General features: G+C 55.0%; 2 protein-coding genes across 13 annotated transcripts in view; one reads left to right on the top strand and one right to left on the bottom strand.

Annotated features, from left to right (window-relative positions):
• Positions 1 to 2,965, bottom strand: part of DOCK6 (dedicator of cytokinesis 6) — a 63,920-nt gene extending 60,955 nt beyond the window's left edge. For 6 of the 11 annotated variants that reach the window (XM_075121789.1, XM_075121790.1, XM_048831743.2 and 3 more), the window contains exon 1: positions 2,849 to 2,964. In XM_075121789.1, the coding sequence (XP_074977890.1) occupies positions 2,849 to 2,892 (44 nt within the window). In that variant the 5' untranslated portion in view covers positions 2,893 to 2,964. Of the gene's footprint in view, positions 1 to 2,848 lie in introns of all 11 variants that reach the window. The other 5 variants (XR_012665652.1, XR_012665653.1, XM_075121792.1 and 2 more) reach the window with 1 other exon arrangement.
• Positions 2,966 to 8,530: 5,565 nt separating this feature from the next.
• Positions 8,531 to 21,646, top strand: LOC125627565 (tetraspanin-1-like). 2 transcript variants are annotated; one of them, XM_048831788.2, is made up of 8 exons: positions 8,531 to 8,632; positions 13,913 to 13,979; positions 14,409 to 14,615; positions 16,539 to 16,613; positions 18,301 to 18,408; positions 18,951 to 19,091; positions 19,709 to 19,792; positions 20,646 to 21,646. In XM_048831788.2, the coding sequence occupies exons 1-8, from the start codon at positions 8,580 to 8,582 to the stop codon at positions 20,700 to 20,702; spliced, it is 792 nt and encodes a 263-aa protein (XP_048687745.1). In that variant the 5' UTR covers positions 8,531 to 8,579; the 3' UTR covers positions 20,703 to 21,646. The 2 variants fall into 2 exon arrangements, with proteins under 2 accessions (XP_048687745.1, XP_048687746.1); XM_048831789.2 differs by lacking the exon at positions 8,531 to 8,632 and adding an exon at positions 10,449 to 10,529.
• The last annotated feature ends 203 nt before the right edge of the window (positions 21,647 to 21,849 follow it).

Raw genomic sequence — 21,849 nt, 5'->3', positions numbered from 1 at the left:
AACAAGAAAACGACGGGACACAAATCCAAGACTCCGGCCGCAGAACAAAACCGACACAGTTCAACGTCCACGAACTGCTATTTAAATTTGAATGGGTGCGTGGGTGGGCCCAGCTCCCCGCCTTCCACCTACGAGACACCAGCGCTTTGCCAGAGCATTAGCCCCACACTTTGCAAACTGGAGGAAAAGCAAACCCCTGCACACACACACACACACACACACACGCCCCCCAAGCAGGCAAGGCAACAAAGTCCAGCAATTAAAAACGGCAGGGCCAGCTCTGGTCCCAGCGGGGAGAGCCAGGAAATGGGTCAGAATTTCCTTCCGCGGGATGAAACAATACATGCCAGAGTGGGGCTGGCCGAGGGCCGGGAAGGGGAGGAGGCGCTGGTGACCGTGGCCTAGGGCAGGTCTTGCCTGGATCCAGAGGGCGTTAGCCCCTTAGGCACACACGGGTTACGATCCTTGTGTAGACGGGCCACTTGTCATGTCGCCGCGTTACCTGGCCCGAGTCAGCGCTCGTGCGGAACGGAGGGCTGTCGCGGGGCCAGCCCATGCTTCCCACCGGCGATCATCTCAGCCCGTCTGCACTAGGCTCCCCGAAGGGGGGACCAGCGCCCGCTACGGTCACCCTCTCACAGCAGCGTCTACACGAGGCTGCAGCCGTGCCAAGGTTGTGGGGCGACGGCGAGCTGTTAAAAGCACAGCCACGAACGCTGGGGTGGTAAAACCCACCTCGTCACGGGGCACCCTCCTGAAACACACCGGGCCTCCCGCACCACAGGCAGCCTGGCGTCTCGGACGCCGACCCGGCCCCGCACAGCTCCAGCATTTCACGACGGGACACGCCCGGCACAAGCACGTGCAAGAAGTCACCAATGCGCCTTACAAGGGGAGAGCGGGGATACCTGGCTGCCCCGCCATCTTCTGGGGCCGGGGCTCAGCTCACATTTGGGGGGGGGGGGGGGGGGACTCCAGTTCTCAGCCCCATCGGCGCCCAATCCCACATCTTTAGAAAGAGGCGAGTGCGGGGGATGCTCCCATCCGGCAAAGGTAGGAGGGGTGGTTGGCTCACACGCCCACCTGGGGGGGAAGGGGGGATGCCAGCTGGGACCCCACAGGGCACAGGACTCCTCCCCCAGAGACCCACCCCACCAAGGCCGTGCTAGGAAGCTGCTCAGGATTCTATCCCCTTCCCCCAGTGCACATCCTGGGGACCCCCCCTGGCCTGTTCAGCCTACGCCTGGCAGGGGGGGGGCTCTGCTGGGAGGTGGAAGCAGGTTTTCGGGAGCACCAGGCTATTGGCTGTCAGACGGGATGGGGACATGGCGCCCCCAGTGCAGAGGGAGCTGTGGGGCTCAGAGGTGCCCCACAGGGGAGGGATCAGGGCTGCGGGTGTTCGTGGGTGGATGGAAAATGGGGGGTGCCCCACAGGGGCCTGTGGGGTCAGGAATAGGGGTGGCTGCCCATTAGCTTGCCATGGGGAGGATCGGGGCTGGGAGTGGGGGCACCGTAGGCTTAGGGGGGCCCACGGGATGCAGAGGGAGATACACAGGGATGGGAGGAGGTGCACAGACTGGGGTGCCCATGGGGTAGGTACAGGGGGCAGTAGGGGGGTACCGCTGGCACTGTGGGTTGGGGACTGGGTACCATGAGGCTGGGGGCTGGGTGCCCTGAGGGGGCTGGGAAGTGGGTGTCCTGGGCAGTGGGTGCCTTGGGTGCCTTCACTGGGTGGGTGCTGGGGGGTGGACGCCCTAAGCAGTGAGTGCTGGGCGCCCCAGAGGGGCTGCCTAGGGCAAGGGCGCTGGGTGCCCTTGGGGTGGGCTGGGTAGGGACTGGGTGCTCTCAGGCAGGGGTGGGTGGGTGCCCTTGGGCAAGTAGGCTGGAGGGGCTGGACTCTGGGTGGGTGCTGGGTGCCCTCGGAGGGGTGCTGGGTGGGGCGCTCAGTGCCCAGAGTGGTGGGTGCCTTGGTGGGGCGCAGGGGAGACGCGCTGGGGGCCCGGGGGGGGCGGCGACGCTGGGGGGGACGCGCTGGGTGCCCGGGGGACGAGCTGGGTGCCCGGGGGACGCGCTGGGGGGGACACGCTGGGGGGACGCGCTGGGGCCCGGGGGGGACACGCTGGGGGGACGCGCTGGGGCCCGGGGGGGCGGCGCTGGGGGCCCGGGGGGGGACGCGCTGGGGCCCGGGGGGGGCGGCGCTGGGGGACGCGCTGGGGGCCCGGGGGGGGCGCTGGGGGGGACACGCTGGGGCCCGGGGGGGCGGCGCTGGGGGCCCGGGGGGGGACGCTGGGGGGGACGCGCTGGGGCCCGGGGGGGGCGGCGCTGGGGGACGCGCTGGGGGCCCGGGGGGGGACGCTGGGGGGGACGCGCTGGGGGCCCGGGGGGGGCGGCGCTGGGGGACGCGCTGGGGGCCCGGGGGGGGACGCTGGGGGGGACGCGCTGGGGGCCCGGGGGGGGACGCTGGGGGGGACGCTGGGGGGGACGCGCTGGGGGCCCGGGGGGGGCGCTGGGGGGGACGCGCTGGGGGCCCGGGGGGGGACGCGCTGGGGCCCGGGGGGGGCGGCGCTGGGGGACGCGCTGGGGGCCCGGGGGGGGCGCTGGGGGGGACGCGCTGGGGCCCGGGGGGACGGCGCTGGGGGCCCGGGGGGGGACGCTGGGGGGGACGCTGGGGGGGACGCGCTGGGGCCCGGGGGGGCGGCGCTGGGGGACGCGCTGGGGGCCCGGGGGGGGACGCTGGGGGGGACGCGCTGGGGGCCCGGGGGGGGCGGCGCTGGGGGACGCGCTGGGGGCCCGGGGGGGGGCGCTGGGACCCGGGGGGGGGCGCCGGGGGGGCCGCCGGGTCTCTCACCGGCTGATGCGCTGGGCGAAGGCCCGTCGCTCCGGGGCCGCCATGTGGCTCCGTCCCGCCGCCGCCGGCTCCGCTCCGCGCTGGGCGCCCCGGGCCGGGCTGGGCAGGCGGGGCCGAGCCGGGGGCGGCACCTTCCGGGTCCGGGCGCCGGGACCGCGCCGCCACCTGCCGGCCGGAGCCCTGTAGGGGCAGCGTCCCCTATGGAGACCCTATAGAGCGCCCGGAGACAGCCCGGCCCCGGGCGGAGACCCTATAGCGAGACCCCCAGAGACCCCCTATGGACGCTTCCCTCTACACGTTGAGGGAGAGCCCTGTATGGACTCAGCCCTTGTAAGCAGAGCGCTATAGGCAGAATCCCCTACAGAAATGCGCCCCTAAAGACTAACCAATTTATTTGAGCATGAGCTTTCGTGAGCTACAGCTCACTTCATCAGATGTGTACCGTGGAAACTGCAGCAGACTTTATATACACACAGAGAATATGAAACAATACCTCCTCCCACCCCACTGTCCTGCTGGTAATAGCTTATCTAAAGTGATCAACAGGTGGGCCATTTCCAGCACAAATCCAGGTTTTCTCACCCTCCACCCCCCCACACAAATTCACTCTCCTGCTGGTGCTAGCCCATCCAAAGTGACAACTCTTTACATAATCAAGTCGGGCTATTTCCTGCATAGATCCAGGTTTTCTCACATCCCCCCCACCCCCATACACACACAAACTCACTCTCCTGCTGGTAATAGCTCATCCAAACTGACCACTCTCCAAGTTTAAATCCAAGTTAAACCAGAACATCTGGGGGGGGGGGGGGGTAGGAAAAAACAAGAGGAAACAGGCTACCTTGCATAATGACTTAGCCACTCCCAGTCTCTATTTAAGCCTAAATTAATAGTTCCTGGCCACTATGGATGTAGAAGCCCTCTACACCAACATTCCACACAAAGATGGACTACAAGCCGTCAAGAACACTATCCCCGATAATGTCACGGCTAACCTGGTGGCTGAACTTTGTGACTTTGTCCTTACCCATAACTATTTCACATTTGGGGACAATGTATACCTTCAGATCAGCGGCACTGCTATGGGTACCCGCATGGCCCCACAGGATGCCAACATTTTTATGGCTGATTTAGAACAACGCTTCCTCAGCTCTCGTCCCCTAAAGCCCCTACTCTACTTGCGCTATATTGATGACATCTTCATCATCTGGACCCATGGAAAAGAAGCCCTTGAGGAATTCCACCATGATTTCAACAATTTCCATCCCACCACCAACCTCAGCCTGGTCCAGTCCACACAAGAGATCCACTTCCTGGACACTACAGTGCTAATAAACAATGGCCACATAAACACCACCCTATACCGGAAACCTACTGACCGCTATTCCTACCTGCATGCCTCCAGCTTTCACCCTGACCACACCACACGATCCATCGTCTACAGCCAAGCTCTGCGATACAACCGCATTTGCTCCAACCCCTCAGACAGAGACAAACACCTACAAGATCTCTGTCAAGCTTTCTTACAACTACAGTACCCACCTGCTGAAGTGAAGAAACAGATTGATAGAGCCAGAAGAGTTCCCAGAAGTCACCTACTACAGGACAGGCCTAACAAAGAAAATAACAGAACGCCACTAGCGGTCACCTTCAGCCCCCAACTAAAACCCCTCCAACGCATTATTAAGGATCTACAACCTATCCTAAAGGATGACCCAACACTCTCACAAGTCTTGGGAGACAGGCCAGTCCTTGCCTACAGACAGCCCCGCAACCTGAAGCAAATACTCACCAACAACCACATACCACACAACAGAACCACTAACCCAGGAACTTATCCTTGCAACAAAGCCCGTTGCCAATTGTGCCCACATATCTATTCAGGGGACACCATCACAGGGCCTAATAACATCAGCCACACTATCAGAGGCTCGTTCACCTGCACATCCACCAATGTGATATATGCCATCATGTGCCAGCAATGCCCCTCTGCCATGTACATTGGTCAAACTGGACAGTCTCTACGTAAAAGAATAAATGGACACAAATCAGATGTCAAGAATTATAACATTCATAAACCAGTCGGAGAACACTTCAATCTCTCTGGTCACGCAATCACAGACATGAAGGTTGCTATCTTAAAACAAAAAAACTTCAAATCCAGACTCCAGCGAGAAACTGCTGAGTTGGAATTCATTTGCAAATTGGATACTATTAATTTAGGCTTAAATAGAGACTGGGAGTGGCTAAGTCATTATGCAAGGTAGCCTGTTTCCTCTTGTTTTTTCCTACCCCCCCCCCCCCAGATGTTCTGGTTTAACTTGGATTTAAACTTGGAGAGTGGTCAGTTTAGATGAGCTATTACCAGCAGGAGAGTGAGTTTGTGTGTGTATGGGGGTGGGGGAATGTGAGAAAACCTGGATTTATGCAGGAAATAGCCCGACTTGATTATGTAAAGAGTTGTCACTTTGGATGGGCTAGCACCAGCAGGAGAGTGAATTTGTGTGGGGGGGTGGAGGGTGAGAAAACCTGGATTTGTGCTGGAAATGGCCCACCTGATGATCACTTTAGATAAGCTTCAGAGGAACAGCCATGTTAGTCTGTATTCGCAAAAAGAAAAGGAGTACTTGTGGCACCTTAGAGACTAACCAATTTATTTGAGCATGAGCTTTCGTGAGCTACAGCTCACTTCATCAGATGTATACCGTGGAAACTGCAGCAGACTTTATATACACACAGAGAATAAAGTCTGCTGCAGTTTCCACGGTATACATCTGATGAAGTGAGCTGTAGCTCACGAAAGCTCATGCTCAAATAAATTGGTTAGTCTCTAAGGTGCCACAAGTACTCCTTTTCTTTTTTAGATAAGCTATTACCAGCAGGACAGTGGGGTGGGAGGAGGTATTGTTTCATGATCTCTGTGTGTATATAGACAGGTTTCAGAGGAACAGCCGTGTTAGTCTGTATTCGCAAAAAGAAAAGGAGTACTTGTGGCACCTTAGAGACTAACCAATTTATTTGAGCATGAGCTTTCGTGAGCTACAGCTCACTTCATCAGTTTCCACGGTAAACATCTGATGAAGTGAGCTGTAGCTCACGAAAGCTCATGCTCAAATAAATTGGTTAGTCTCTAAGGTGCTACAAGTACTCCTTTTCTTTTTGCGAATACAGACTAACACGGCTGTTCCTCTGAAACCCCTAAAGACTGAGAGGTCCCGTGACGAACTCCGTAGAGAGACCACTTCCCCCCCAGAGAGCCCTCAGAGAGAGACTCTTCCGCTACACAGGCCCTTATAGGGCACCGATAGACAGACTTTCCCCCTCCAGTGAGACCCCCCCCTATATAAACAGTGCTTTTATAAAAGACACCTTTAAACAGCAGCATCCCCTACAGAAATGCAGCTGTAAAGGCAGAGAGACCTTTTCCCCTAGAGAAATCCCATCAAGACGGAGACTCCTCCTGCCCGGGGCCCTTTCCCCTATAGAAATACCAATGACCCTACAGGGAGTCCCTCCCCCCCACTTTCGGGAGATCCGACTCCTCACCCTCCCATGCAAGGAGTGGGGCTGGGTGTCATTTATTCTGTGGGGCTGGTGGGTCGGCCTATTATCAGCTGTACAGTAGGATAGTGCAGGGGGCCAGCACTGCCCAGACCCCATCCGAGATCACCGCCCCACTGTGCTGCACTGACAGGCATTGAGAGACAGTCCCTGCCCCAATTAGCTCACAGTCTAAAGAGACAAAGGACGGGAGGGGAAACTGAGGCACACAGAAGGCAGGGGATGTGCCCAAGGTCACCCAGCATCTCGAATGCGGCCCGCAGCTCTGGTCACACCAGCTCAAACTAGATATATTAGAACCGGGAAAAGTGCCGTGAAGGGCAACAAGTGATGGGGGGGTGATGGGGGGGTGGAACAGCTGTGGGTGCCCTAAGCAGTGAGTGCTGGGGGGGGTGATGGTGATGGGGGGTGGAACAGCTGCTGTGTGAGGCGATTACAAAGGCTGGAACAGTTCAGCTTGGAACAGAGACGACTAAGGAGGGATCTGAGAGAGGTCTGTACGATCATGCCCGGGGTGGAGAAAGTGACTTGGGAAGTGTTATTTACCCCGTCACATAACCCAAGAACCAGGGGGTCACCCAGTGAAATCAGTGATCAGCAGGTTTCAACCAAACAAAAGGAAGCATTTCTTCACACAACGCTCAGTCAGCCTGTGGAACTCCTCGCCAGGGGATGTTGTGAAGGCCAAAAGTATAACTGGGTTCAGAAAAGAACCAGAGAAGTTCATAGAGGGCAGGTCCATCAACAGCTCTTAGCCAGGATGGGCAGGCACACAGCCCCATGCTCAGGGTGTCCCTAAACCTCTTTAAGGACACCCCATGCTCAGGGTGTCCCTAAACCTCTGCCTGCCAGAAGCTGGGGCTGGAGGACAGGGGGTAGACCAGTCGATAATTGCCCTGGTTTATTCATTCCCTCTCTACAGATGGGGTAAGATTCAATTAGAAATAGAAACAGGCAGAAATATAGATCAGATGGGATCAAATTAGCTTGCCTTAGATTCGATTACAATAGGAACGAACATTTGCACAGAGCAGATTGAATTAGCTACCAACAGGGTTAGTTACAGTGGCTCAGCCTGGGGGGGCCCATCGAGCCCGGTGTCCCGCCTCGGCCAGTGCCAGCTGCTTCAGACAAAGGATCATGACAGGAGACGTTCCTTCGGGACCCCGGGCAGCTGCAGGCGGGCGGATTCTCCAGCCAAACCAAAAGCTCTTTTCAAACTTTTTTTCCCCCAATCCTGAAATTATTTCTATTAACCCGGGGCCAGATCCTGAGCTGGTGTCAATCGCCCGAGCCCCATGGATTGATACCAGCTGAGGATCAGGCCCAATAAATCTGATCCACAGCGCTGAACGGGGGGACCCTAATTCTCTTGACGGTGGGATATTGGTGGCTGAAGACGGACACAATCCAGCTGGAAATAAGGCACAAAGTTTATCAGGGGCGGGGGAGTAAGCACTGGGGAGGGGTTGGGGGGGGAACTCCCCAGAGAAGTGGTGGATTCTCTGGCTCCCCGTGACTTCCCATGCAGCCTCGCTGCCTGCTTGGAAGATGCTTTAGCCGAACGCAAGCGGCTGGGCCCAGCACAGGGGCACCTGGGTGCAACGGGACGGCCTGGGCTCTCCAGGAGCTCTGGCTAGATCACAGGTGGGCCAGTCAGCCAGCGGGACCTGGCCCGGGCTGGCCCTGGGAATGGAGATGGCTGTTGGGCTGGCCAGGCACGGACGGGGCCTGTAACCGAGCCACGACAAGGGGCAAACAGGGCCGGGATGGTGCGGGGGGGTAACGCACAGCGGTGCACTGGGGTACAGCGAGGCCCCTGCCGACCTCCCTCCGCCGGGCACTGGCTTTCCAAGGCCCTGGCCCGAGCCCGGCGGGGAGATGGAGAAACATCGCCCTCTAGTGAGGCTTTGCAGAACAGCCGCATGAACCGCCAGGGTGTGTTTGCCAAGCTTGGGGTGAGATTTTCCCCCGCTCCAGCGAGCAGCGGCCCCACATCCGTCCCTCCTGAGCCGTGCAGTCGCTGACAGCTGCAGAGGCCTCTGCCCTGATTCAGGTCAATGTTTACAGGCTTCCCGGAGCTGTTTCAGCCGCACAGTCAGAGCAGGGGCCCGTCTCTGAGCGGGGCCAGGAACAATTGCTCCGAGACACCCTGCTGCAGAAGGCAGAGATGGGACATCCAGCCAGCGGGGACAGCTCCTTCCTGACCGCTCCCCGCCAAAGGTCTGCTCAGGCCCTGAAGCATCAGGCTTTATAACCCTTCCAATCGCCTTCATTTACAACTCTGGCTTTGAATGTTCTTGCTAAACCAAGAGCCCAGTGGATGCAAGAGAACTCAGGACAGGGCAGCAACAACATTATCATAGAATCATAGAATATCAGGGTTGGAAGGGACCTCAGGAGGTATCTAGTCCAACCCCCTGCTCAAAGCAGGACCAATTCCCAATTTTTGCCCCAGATCCCTAAATGGCCCCCTCAAGGATTGAACTCACAACCCTGGGTTTAGCATGGCTGGGTCTGGTTGTGTTCTGGGGGCCTGATCCCCTACTGGGGTAAATCAGCCTCATGCCAATTCATTCAATAGCTCTGCTCTGATTCACAGCAGGCCAGGATCCAGCCCCAGACACGACAGTGATGCATGTTCAGACGGACAGGCAGATGGAGGGGGTGTATGGGGATAGACAGACAGGCAGACGGAGGGGGTGTATGGGGATAGACAGACAGGCAGACGGAGGGGGTGTATGGGGATAGACAGATCTATCTGAAAAAGAGCTCTGTGTAGCTCGAAAGCTTGTCTCTTTCACCAACAGCAGTTGGTCCAGTAAAAGGTCCTCACCCCCCTTGTCTCTCTGAGTACGTAGGTAGATTCCTTTACTGCACTGAAATGAAATTCAGGCCCTTTGACAGGTCTCCAGAGGAGCAATCCCACAGTCATGAGTCACCTTTTAAAACTACTGCCTTACCCTCTCTGGGCCTCAGTTTCCCCATCTGTAAAGTGGGAAGAATAATCCTTCCTCCCACCTTTTGTCTCTTCAGACTGTGAGCTCTTCAGAGCAGGGGCTGCCTCTCTCTCTGTGGCTGTGCAGCGCCCACTGCGACGGGGCCCTGGTCTGGGCTGGGGTCTGGGCGGCACCCGGCACCAGGGAGCTCTGATCTCGGTCAGGGTCTGCGCAGCGCCCGGCACGACGGGGCCCTGATCTCGGTCGGGGTCTCGGCAGCGCCCGGCACGACGGGGCCCTGGTCTCGGTCGGGGTCTCGGCAGCGCCCGGCACGACGGGGCCCTGATCTCGGTCGGGGTCTCGGCAGCGCCTGGCACCATGGAGCCCCAATCTCAGCCAGGCCCTAGCGGTGTTATCATAACACAGATTATAACAGGTGGGATTTTCCAAAGCTCCTCTTCCCAAGTCCCAGTGACTCAGGGTAACCTCCCCTGAATGCCTGCGCTCCCCGGGGGCTCGAGGGAACTCCATCCCACGTTCCCCTGGGCCAACGGCCGGCTGGGCCCAGAGCACCGCCGAAAGCTCGGCCCTCGCCTCGGGAAGCGAAGCGTTAAAGCTGCGAGTGTACAAGCCTGTTGCCTGCATTCCCCTCCCCCTGCCCGGCTGGGAGTTCAGGCGGGCTCAGGTGGGGAGGGCGATGAAGTCCCAGAAGCAGGTGCAATTCCAGAGCAGAGAGCGGAGATCAAACCCCGGAGCCGCCGCTCGCTGTTGTGTGGCAGGTGGGGAGCCACACCCTGTGGAAAGGAGACACACACCGGCACCCACACACCCACCCACACCCCCCACACACCCCCCGCACACTCACCCGCATACACACCCTGTGGAAAGGAGACACACACCGGCACCCACACACCCGCACACCCCCCGCACACTCACCCGCATACACACCCTGTGGAAAGGAGACACACGCACACCCGCACACCCACACACCCACCCGCACCCCCCCCCCGCACACTCACCCGCATACACACCCTGTGGAAAGGAGACACACACCGCCACACACCTCAGCAGACTCACCCGCACGCACACACACTCGCCCACACACACATCAGGACACTCACCTGCACACACACACCCCGCACACACACACAGAGCAAACTTCCCAGCCACCCCTCCAAGAGGTAAGAGCTTTTTGCATGTCCAATATCCGCATTTCTCTTGTGTGTATAGCCAAAGGAGGCCTGGCCCTTTGCTGTCGCTCTGCGGAAATCAACGGAGTCGTGCCCATCTTACGCCAGCAGAGGATTTGGCCCCGGGAGATTCAGGCTTGTTGCAAAAGTCCAACTCGCAAACCTGAAATCTGACCCAGTATGCTCAAATGCTGGGTCTCTGTAGTCTTCTGTCATAGATGTGTAGTTCCCAACACGCAGCTCTGCCGGTGCCCCTCAATCCTGACCTGCAGCCCCTGCTATCCCATCCCCGCCCTGGGCTCCCCCCAGCTCTGCCGGTGCCCCTCAATCCCGACCTGCAGCCCCTGCTACCCCATCCCCGCCCTGGGCTCCCCCCAACTCTGCCGGTGCCTCTCAATCCTGACTCTCCAGCACTGTGGACAATGGATTTATCCGTACCCCACCACCAAGTGAGGGTTACCCCCATTTCACAGATGGGGAAACTGAGGCACAGGGTAGGCGTGACTTGCCTGCGTTTCTTTGCCTGCTTTGAACCCGGATCTCGCCAACAGGGCACCGGGATCCAGCTGCAGATGGAGCTTCAGCACCAGCCATCAGCACCCACATGGCTCTGCTGCTGCCCCTCAACTCCAGCCCGCAGCCCCCTGCAATCCCAGCCCTGCAGACCACACACATCACAAGGAAGGTGCCTCCTGGCTGAGCCCTTCTGAACAGGGAGTCGGGCTGAACCCTTTGGATTCCCTGCTGGACAGGTTTCAGGGCCCTACCCTGAGGCCCCCGAGCTCTCCTAGTGGGAGGCTGCTGTTCATGGAACCCCCAGGATAAAGGGGTGCAGGCGGATCCCAGCCCATTGGCTGCTGCTAGGCAACAGCTTCAGCTGCAGGGAAACAAGGGGCTAGGAGACGATGCTGCAGAGGTGGCCTTAGGGAGCGGCGGTGCAGGGAGGAGGTGCAGGGAGGTGGCCTTAGGGAGCAGTGGTGGAGGGAGGAGGTGCAGGGGGAGCCTGTAGCCGCAGGGCAGGTTGTCCCATCGCTGCTGGGAGACGGGTGAGGCCCTGCTCCAGTCTGATCTGGTCAGTCCTGCGCGGGAGCAGTGCGCTGAGTGCTTATTAGATGTGATGAGTCTGCAAGGCTCAGAAGCCCCTGTTCCTAGGCTCACCCTGACTCACCCCCTTCCAGTATCTAGAGCGTGGGCTGGGGTGGCACGACCCCCAACAGGTTGTGCAGAGTCTTCGGGGCTAGATGGGAGGGAAGGCCGAGCACCACTGAACTAGCCGCGGATTCACTGAGACGCGTCACCCTGAGATCTCCCCACCCCCTTTTCCTGGCTCAGTGACTTGCTTATCCAGGCCCAGCTGCCTCTTTTATAGCTTCCACATTTCGGGGAAGGCACCGCTTGGGAACCAGCCCAGCTCCTGAAGCAGTGAGGAGCTACAGAGCAACGGTCCTTGCTGGCCCAGCACGGGGCACCCCGTGACTTGACCCAGTGCCAAGGAGCCATGGCAGGAGGAAAGGACCAAGAGCAGATAGCTCTCCCATCGTGGCCGAACGAGACCCTGCGGCTGGAGCCAAAACTGGACAATTCAGATGGGAAAGAAGGGGCAGATTTTGAACCGTGAGGGGAATTAACCATTGGAGCAGCCACCCCAGGGCCAGGGCAGATTCTCCATCACATGCCCGCTGTCAGTCAAGACCGGATGTCCTTCCAAATCTAGCTCAGTGGGATGTGACGGGCTTGATGCAGGCATTGTTGAATGAGTTTCTAGGAGTCAGTGCCAGAGGAGGTCAGAGGGAGCAGGGGCCAGTGCCCAGAGCAAAAGACCAGCACTCTGCAGACTGAGGTTCTGTTACCCACTCAGCACCTGGCCTGTCACTTCCCTGCCTCAGTTTCCCCAGCTGCATAATGGAGCTAATGAGAGTGGCCTCCTTTTGAGGAGCGCTTTGCAATCTACGATGGAAGAAACTATGTAAGAGTGAGGTATTGTTCTCAATGGTCCCTTCTGGCTTTAAAACCTAGCAACCGCCTTTATGGTACTTTACTCCTGCTCCGTGGGGAAAGTGAATCCCTCTCTGCTTTTTACCGCGGTTGCGCATTCAGTGGTTTGCAAAGGGTTAACACATGATGCACCAACGTTCTGAGCCTATTACAGCCATGAGCAGCTCATGTGATCCGTGTTCACAGCTTCCTAGATCCCCAGGCCAGAAAGGACCATTGTGATCTTCTGGTCTGACCTCCTGGAGAACACAGGCCCTGGGGATTCCCTCAATCCATTCAGACTTGAGACAAACACCCATCTTGATTTAAAAACTGCCAATGCTTACAATCCACCAGGATCCATGGGAAGCTGGTCTGGTGTGTAATTACTCTCACCGGTACAAATTTGCACTTTATTGCCAATCAGAATTGGTCTAGCTTCAACTTCCAGCCATTGGCTTTTGTTAGACCTTTTTTGGCTGCTAGATCGAAGAGCCCCCTATGGTCAGATATTTGTCCCCATGTAGGTACTTACAGACTGTGATCGAGGCACCCATCACCCTCTGCTTTGTTTAGCTAAAAGGCTTGAGCTCCTGGAGGCTCTTGCTGGCAGTAGGTAAAATCCTTGGGGGATGATGTTCGAGACAGTTATAAGCCCTGGTTATAAGCGAGATCAGTGGTTTGACAATTGATGGACTATTTATGAAAACGTCTGACCACCAGGTTTTCATCTTTTATAGATGCCTTATAAATTGGAAGCTTCAAACAAGGTGTGAGCTACACTGCAACCTGGCTGGGTGGGGAAGTTATTTCATATCAGTGTCTGGAACGCTGCTAGCCCTGACCGTTCAGAAACCGTCACTGTGGCCTTGCATAAATCATGAGCTGTTTTTTTTTAAATCAATTTTCTGGGGATCTGTTTCTATGCCTTCTATTTGTTGAGTCTTTGGGGATCACATCTACAAGCTTCTCTCTGCAGCTGGGAGAGCTAGAAAGTTGCTTTATTTTTCTTTTCTTTTTTCTTTAAATGAAAACTGTGAGTTTCATAAAATCACCTGACTCCAGTGGCTGGGATTTTAAGAAAAAGCCCAAATATAGTGAGAGTTGGGAACACTGTAAACAGTGGAAAACACCCACATCCTCTCTGTCCCCTGTGTGGTCTGCCTCACCCCTCTACATCACACTTCTTATCTCAGGCAGTTTGGACAAGTCTGGGCCTGAGAAGGCTTTGCAGGGTCGGAGCTATCACCTTATTTATTGTGTATTATGGTAGTTCCTAGAGATTCACACCGAGTCGGGGGGGGCCTTGTAGTGCCGGGCGCTGCACAGCCCCCCATCGCGACTGAGCGGGGCCATGCTGAACCCCACGTCTTTACTGCCCCCTTCTCCTCTCCATGTAGGTGCTGGAAGATGGGCTGCTTCTCATTCCTGAAGATGATGATGTTTGTGTTCAATGGCGTTATATTTGTGAGTAGGCAAAACCGCAGCTGGTGGGCTGGGGGCTCTGATCCCGTGTGGAAGGAGAAGAGAAGGCCCTGCAGGCTGGGGGTAACCCTGGGAGCTGCAGTGCAGCCCAAGAAAGGAGCCTTGCGCAGAATGTGGCCCCGCAGGGCCCTTTAGGGAAAACTTTTTCACTAGGAGGGCGGTGAAGCACTGGAATGCGTTACCTAGGGAGGTGGTGGAATCTCCTTCCTTAGATATTTTTAAGGTCAGACTTGACAAAGCCCTGGCTGGGATGATTTAGTTGGGGATTGGTCCTGCTTTGAGCAGGGGGTTGGACTAGATGACCTCCTGAGGTCCCTTCCAACCCTGATATTCTATGATTCTATGATTCCCATGGTGAGGAATGAAGGGAGGCCGCTCACTGCTTACTAGCCTCTCTCCTCTCTCCCCCAGCTGGGCGGGCTGGCCGTGCTGGGCATTGGCATCTGGATGAAGGTGGATGGAGGCTCCTTCGTGCAGATTCTGGGGGCCGCTGCACCCCAGCTGATGCAGCTGATCAACGTGGGGTACCTGTGCATCGCTGTTGGCACCTTCCTGCTGCTCATGGGCTTTCTGGGCTGCTGCGGGGCCATGAAGGAGAGCAAGTGCATGCTGCTGCTGGTAGGGGCTGCAGCACCACGGGGAAGGGTTGGGGGCTAACGGACAGAGCACTGGGCTGGGATACAGGAGTCTCTGGGACCTCAGGCCAGCTGCCTCCCCTCTGTGCTTCATTCTCCCCAGTACGCAGTGGGGATAGCAGCCAGACCTACCTTTGTGCAGAGTAGAAGTGCTCCTGGCTAGAGGGATCGTTAAGGGGGTTGGCTAGGACACAGTACATTTTGTTTCAGATTCTGGCTTTGCCCCAGACTCCCGGAGTGATCCTGGACACAGCGCCGCTGTGTGCCTCAGTTTCCCCTACCTACGATGGGGATGCAGGTCATGGCAACTTCTGCAAAACTGGTTCCGTTTTGAACCTTTGTCCGAATCCTGGGTGACGGTAGGAAGGAGGAGAGGCAGGAGCCAGGAACCAAAGCCCGGGGTCAGAGAAGCTGAACGGCAAACCCAGGGTCTGAGTCTTGAGTCAAGCCGAGGGGCAGAGCCAGAGATGGAGTCCAGGCCAAGGGTCAGCGCCAGGTATCAGGGTCAGCACTGGGGTTCCGGGGTTGAGCGGGAGACAGGTCAGAGCCAACGTCAATGCCGGTTGTTCAGAGGCAGAGAAGCAGCGCAGTCATGGCAGCTGGTCACACTGTTATCCTCTGGGCGCCTCCTGGGATGCCCAGGGGCTTATGGAGGATCAAGGAGCCAATCAGGGATTGTTAAACCAACGGTCAGCTGGCTCTCCCGGGGCAGACCGTCCGACGGCGTGCACCCTCTGTGGATTGCGGACGGGCAGGCAGGCAGGCTATGACAGCACGAGGAGGTGGTGGCTGATCACTCGGCAGGCCTGGGTTTGAGTCCCACCGTGGAAACGTGTGAGATATTTCCCACAAAATGATTTTTCCAGTTCATCCACCAACTCTGCCCCACCCCTGCCATCTCTCCAGGTTAGGAAGTGGGAAAATTTCCCTCTAAAGGTTTTTTTGGACATTTTCACCCCCAAAATTCCCACTGTTGTTGGAAATGTTCAGGTTTCTGCCAAAAAAATACCCAACCCCTGAAAACCAGTGGGGGGAGGGAGAATTGGTTTTCAGCAACGGCATTTTGTGGCTTTGAGAAATTTCAGGTTTTGATAGAAAAATACCAGAACTTTTTGTGGGAAGGAGGTGGATGAAAATCTGAAAAATTCTAAGAAACATTTGATGAAAATGTACAAAATTTTGTCAAAATTTCCAGGGGAAAAATATAATTTCCCAGCTAGCTCTGAGCTCAGATTCTTCTAAGACTATCCAAAAGTCGGTCCCTCTGTAGCTAACACCGAACAACTCGTTGTCTCCCCTAGGGGCTGGAAGCCAGATTTACAAGGTAGTTCAGAAGCAGATTCCTAGATGCTAAAGCCCGAAGGGACCATTGTGATCCCTCAGCCTGACCTCCTGTATAACACAGGCCGATTGACCCTTCCCGACTCAATTCCTGTTTAAGTGAGAGCAGATCTTTTAGAAAAACATCCTGTCTTGATTTGAACACTGCCAGCGAGGGAGAAGCTGCCTTAGCCCTTTGAAACTTGTTTGAATGGTTAATTACCGTCCCGGTTAATAACGTGCCCCTTATTTCCAGCCTGAATGAGTCTAGCTTCGACTTCCAGCTGCTGGACCTTGTTAGACCTTTGTCAGCTGCATTGACGAGCGCTTTAATAAAACAGGCGCCTACTGGAATGTAAAAGGTGCCTCTGTGAGTTGGGTACCTAATTCCCATTGGCTCTGCATCTTCAGGTGCCTAAATACCCAAATCTGGCCCTTGGCTGTGTTGGTCTATTTCTGACCATGACCGCCTGGGGCTGCCACACCTTGCCAGTGGACCCTTTTCTCCAGCCCCCAGGGATGGCTCCTGCAAAGGTCTCTGTGCCGGTACGGGCGGCTTTTGATCTCGGTCTCTCTCTGTCTCCAGTTCTTTGTCATTATCCTGATTCTCTTCATCGCTGAGGTCACGGGGGCTGTCGTAGTCCTCGCCTTCTCTTCTATGGTAAGTTCAAGGCTGGGCTTTGAGAACATTCGAGCTGCCAGCCTGGGTCAGACCAGAGTCCATCCAGCCCAGGATCCTGTCTCCACCACTGCCCTGTACCAGAGCATCAGGGGAGTGTATGGAGCAGAGCCGTTCAGTGAGCCACCGCTGTGTTCCACTCCCAGCTTCTGGTGTCTGAGTCAGAGCCCCACAGGCTGGGAACTGTTTGACGGCTCTCCTCCGCCTCTTAAAACAGGACCTAGGGGGATTCTGCTAAGGGAGGTGGAAAGTCATGGGAGTCAGGATTCCTGGGTTCTCTCCTGCAGCACCCCCGGGGCCCTGGCCTAGGCTTGTCTCCCTAGATGTTGTAAATAACAGGGTAAATAACAATGCCTAGAGCCTAGAGACAGCTGAGTGAGCGACTGAGTATTTGGTTCAGTGGCTGAACTGGAATTGTTTTCAAAAATATTTCAGGTTGACCCCAAACTTTCATTTTTTTTCTTGCCAAAACGAAAAACTGAAAAAAAAATTGTTATAGATTCATGGACACTAAGGTCAGACGGGACCATTATGATCATCTAGTCCGACCTCCTGCACCACGCAGGCCACAGAATCTCACCCACCCACTCCTGCAATAAACCTCTCACCTATGTCTGAGCTATTGAAGTCCTCAAATCGTGGTTTAAAGACTTCACGGTGCAGAGAATCCTCCAGCAAGTGACCCGCGCCCCACGCTGCAGAGGAAGGCGAAAAACCCCCAGGGCCTCATCCAATCTGCCCTGGAGGAAAATTCCTTCCCGACCCCAAATATGGCGATCAGCTGAACCCTGAGCATGTGGGCAAGATTCACCAGCCAGATACCGAGGAAAGAATTCTCTGTCGTAACTCAGATCCCACCCCCTCTAACATCCCTGGGTTTGTTTAGTTTCTCGGTGGTTTCTTTTTACCCTTTTGGGGTTTGTTTGGAATTTTTCGTTAAATCTAACTAAATTTAGAAATGAAATGTTTTGACTGTTTAGGAGAAACCCCTCCCCCCTTTTTTTGGCCGAAACTATGCAGAAAATTCAACTAAACCTGCATTTTTGGCCAACAAGCATTTTGCACCCCCCCAAAATAATAACAATTTGTCCAACTCCAATCCTCATGACTTTCTCTGGGTCAACATTTAAAACCCCCGTCAAAGCACAAGATCAAGGGGATGCTGACTGGAACTGAAAGGTGTCAACCTCAGGGTTGATTGACAGAAATATTTTTTCACACAACGTGCTATTAATCTGTGGAACTCACTGCCGCTGAATGGTGCTTAGGCTGAGAACATAGCAAAATTCAGAGAGAGGTTGGAAGATTACATACGTACTAGAAGTAGAGTTGTGATAGTTAATGCAAATAAAGGGTCCTGGAAAGGAAATTAATCGTATTCCTTCCTCTGAAGGATGTGACTTTGACCACTGTCAGAGATGGGATATTGCCTTAGATGGACCATTGGTCTGATCCAGGCTGGCCGTCCCTGGGTTAAACAAATAGAAGATAAAGGTATAAAACACTAGATCTGCCATGTGTCTCCCGAGGGCTGGTGCAGTCATTTAAATGCCTGGCTCGTTGCACTGGGAGGTTGTTTCATTTGTCTGCTAAGCTCAATAAATGAAAAACCAAACAGCTCCTGAAAGACAAGACAAGGTGCCAATCTGTGTGTGTCTCTGGGTTCCAGGCTGATATATTCATTGAGCACTTGAAAACCTGGGCTGTGAAAACCTTACGAGAGGATTACGGGAGGCAGGACGACTTGACTGCAATTTGGGACACAACCATGAAGGAGGTGAGCAGTGGCGCATTTCGGCATTCCCTCTGGAAGAGATGGATTTGGCTAGCTGATGCATGGCGGGCAAGGGGAATTCCCCCAGCAGTGTGTGTGTGTGGGGGGGAGGGGGAATCTCCATGCTGGAAGGCCAGTGGGACTTGAGCACATGCTTGAAATTAAGCACCTGCAGAGGCAGCTCTTACATCACTTCTAGGGGTCCGGCTGGAGGGCTTTAGTGCTCTGGATAGTCTAAGCTGGCCCACGGGGGAGCTGGAAGGATCATTAGCTGCATTTTCCAGATGGGGGAAACTGAGGCACAGAATCTTGCCTAGGGACTCTAGAAATTGAATGTAGATCTCCTGTGTCCCAGCCAAGCACTTTAAATGCAAAGCCACCCACTTCCGTTAGCGATTAGGCCTATGTGATTCACTTTCAGGGCAGGGCAAGGTTTTTACAACACTGCCTTCTTAAACGGTCACATCCTCCCCCCAGTCAAACCGTCCTGGACGTGAATCTAAAATGTGGCTGTGGCTGTAAATCAACTGGTGTTCTCGTTCTAGCTGAAGTGCTGTGGCTTCAACAACTACAAGGATTTCAACAGCTCCTACTTCTACCAAACGCACAGCCAGACTTATCCCGCAGGCTGCTGCCTGCCACCCAAGCGGGAGTGCCCGGAATCTGAACTGGACAGCACCAAGAAGGTAAGGAAAAGACCATAGCAAGGTATTTGCCATAGGAGACAGGCTATGAGTTGTTAGTGAATGTGGCGCTGACATACACAGTCTTCCAAATTCTTCTTATTTTTTAGCGTTCTGAGCAAGTTTTCAGTCTTGGGAAGAAATTCTGTGTTCTTAGTTTTGGGTTAGCAAGGCTCTGGGTAGAGTTTGCTGTCTGCCTCGGGCTCTGATTAGCCAGTTCCTGAGGCAGAGTTGCTCCCGGGGAAACTGGTTGGATTGAGATTCCAAGACGAAGGAATTGCCTGGCTTGCTCTTTGGTCACCTCTCTGAACTCTTCCGCTGGTAGATGCTGCATCTCCATTCGGAGGGTTTGCTGATAGAGCTGCATAGCTCTATCAGTAAACCCTGTCTAGTATAAGGCCTGGCCTAAGAAGAAACTTTCCCAGGGACAGGTTGTGGAACTGCCGTTGGTTTTTCACACCAACAGAGAATCCAGCCCTAGGTTTGATATTACAATCACATCCCCAGTTAACGAGCCGCTATGGGCCATTGTGGGGACAGACTGTAATTAGTGCCGAGATGAGACGCACTGGCCCCATCACTGGCCCGCTTTGCATCTGTGATTCTCTTTCCCCGACCAGGGCTGCTTGCAGGAGTTCCAGACCTTCCTGAGCAGGAACGGGAGGATCGTTGGTGGGGTGGCATTAGGAATTGGTGTGCTCGAGGTACGCTTTACGCTTTCATGGCATACTTGTGGTCTAGGACTCATGAGAACTTCATTCAGTTCCTGGCTCTGCTACTACCTTGTTGGGCAATCCCTGGCAAGTCACTTCCCCCAGCCCCACTCGCCCCTGCTCCATGCCTCAGTTTCCCCACCTGTAAAATGGGGGGCAGTTATCTTTCCTTGGATCGTGCCCCTCGGCACCTTGGCCTGAACAGTTTGGCGGTGTCAGAGTTCACAAGTCCAGGTCCTGCAGACCCGGGTTTACAATGCAGTGCAGACAGGGGTAATTCTCTGGCCTGTTATACAGGATGTCAGACTAGAAGTTCTAATGATTTATTACAGGGGTGGCCAATCTGAGCCTGAGAAGGAGCCAGAATTTACCAATGTACATTGCCAAAGAGCCACAGTAATACGCCAGCAGCCCCGCATCAGCTCCCTTCCCCCTGCTCCCAGCACTTCCCGCCCACCGGCAGCCCCCCGCCGGTCAGCGCCTCCCCCTCCTACCTCCCCCCTCCCTCTCTGCACTTTCCGATCAGCTGTTTCGTGGGGTGCAGGAGGCTGGGGGGGAGAAGCGAGATCAGGGCAGGCTCAGGGGAGGGGGCGGGAAGGGGTGGAGTGGGGGCAGGGCCTGTGGCGGAGCCAGGGGTTGAGCAGTGAGCACCCCCTGGCACATTGGAAAGTTGGCGCCTGTAGCTCCAGGCCTGGAGTCGGGGCCTAGACAAGGAGCAGTGTATTAACTTCTGAAGAGCCGCATGGGGCTCCGGAGCCACAGGTTGGCCACCCCTGGCCTATTGTGATCTTAAAATCTATGAACTCTTTGTAACTGTTTCCCTCTTTGCTTTCTTGTTTTCTAGCTGGCGGCTATGGCTGTTTCCCTGGTTCTGTATTGTCAGATCGGTACAAACTCCTGAAAAACAAGATTTCCACCGGAAACACAAAATGCCTCTCCTGCCGTCCATAACTCCTCCTGCCTGTGCATCTTCCTGATGTTTACTGCGAGAGAAACCTAACTTTTCTTATTAATAACTAATCACTAATATTTCCTGTTAATCTGTAATAGCACTAAGCAATCAGATGGATACGACGCCAATGAGACTACGTGAAAATGGAGATGGTATCTTTTCCAGGCCATTTTTTTGTGTATGTTTCAATAATAAATTTGATCTGACCTGTTTTTCTTGTGTGCTCAACAAGAAATTAGCTTAAAGGTGGCAATCTAAACATCTAAAAGAGGAGAATGAAACCAACATGCCCCCTACCACATGTTATTGTAGACCCTACCCAAAACATGCACTGACTGAGGATCATTTACGTAGCTCTTACAGTATTTCCTTTCATTTGTCACATGCTTTGAGCTGTGACACAGTGAGCCATGTTGACATTTTAATGTACTCTCATTGCGTCTGAGCTGCAATGAAAAGGGCAGGTCCCTCCTTTCAGAGTGACTGATTCAGGCTCTCTGCAAACTCAGGCAGATGTCACTGCATCGGTTACTTCACATGCTGAGGGTTCTCTTTGCAGCCGTAACAGCTTGAGACTGGCTCCTCCATCCCTTCTTTTAATGAAAGCAGAGACTTGGGGGAATAATTACAAATTCCAGTCATCCCTCTGTGCTCACCTCAGCTTTAAACATGCCCAGCAATCTGAGAAACACTTAAACGATGCACTTTTACTGATATAGCACATCATGAACTTGAATTCTAATGAAATATTTCATGTCCCTTTTCCCCCACCCTCCTTGTGTGTGTTCGGAAAAGATCAAGTCAACAGTGTGTCATTGGTTTTCTGCCCCCGGCAATGTTTTTTCTGCCAATGTCTTGTAATTTGTATAAATTAAATATCCATGGTCTTTCTATGCAGATGTCGTTACCCTGGCTATTGCAAGTGGCTGTTTGAAAGTGACGAGGTTCAGGGAAGAGCAAAGCTGGGTTGTGGAGGGAAAAAAAGATTTCCCTTTACTCATTTTGGAATGAAATTCATCCCTGGGATTATGGACAGCACATGATCTTAAACTCCCAAGGAGTGACTCTTATACTTCTAGAATTCAATTGCCTTGTT

Source organism: Caretta caretta, chromosome 20 (genome assembly GCF_965140235.1).
Source record: "Caretta caretta isolate rCarCar2 chromosome 20, rCarCar1.hap1, whole genome shotgun sequence".
NCBI classification, from domain to species: domain Eukaryota; kingdom Metazoa; phylum Chordata; order Testudines; family Cheloniidae; genus Caretta; species Caretta caretta.
This window is presented reverse-complemented; position numbering and strand designations above follow the sequence as displayed.

Bases quoted from the DNA above. Each gene is read 5' to 3' on its own strand.
- LOC125627565 (XM_048831788.2), top strand. From the start codon at position 8,580: ATGGGACATCCAGCCAGCGGGGACAGCTCCTTCCTGACCGCTCCCCGC. The intron at 16,614-18,300 runs GTAAGTTCAAGG...TCTGGGTTCCAG, and splicing joins TCCTCGCCTTCTCTTCTATG to GCTGATATATTCATTGAGCA. The intron at 19,793-20,645 runs GTACGCTTTACG...CTTGTTTTCTAG, and splicing joins TAGGAATTGGTGTGCTCGAG to CTGGCGGCTATGGCTGTTTC.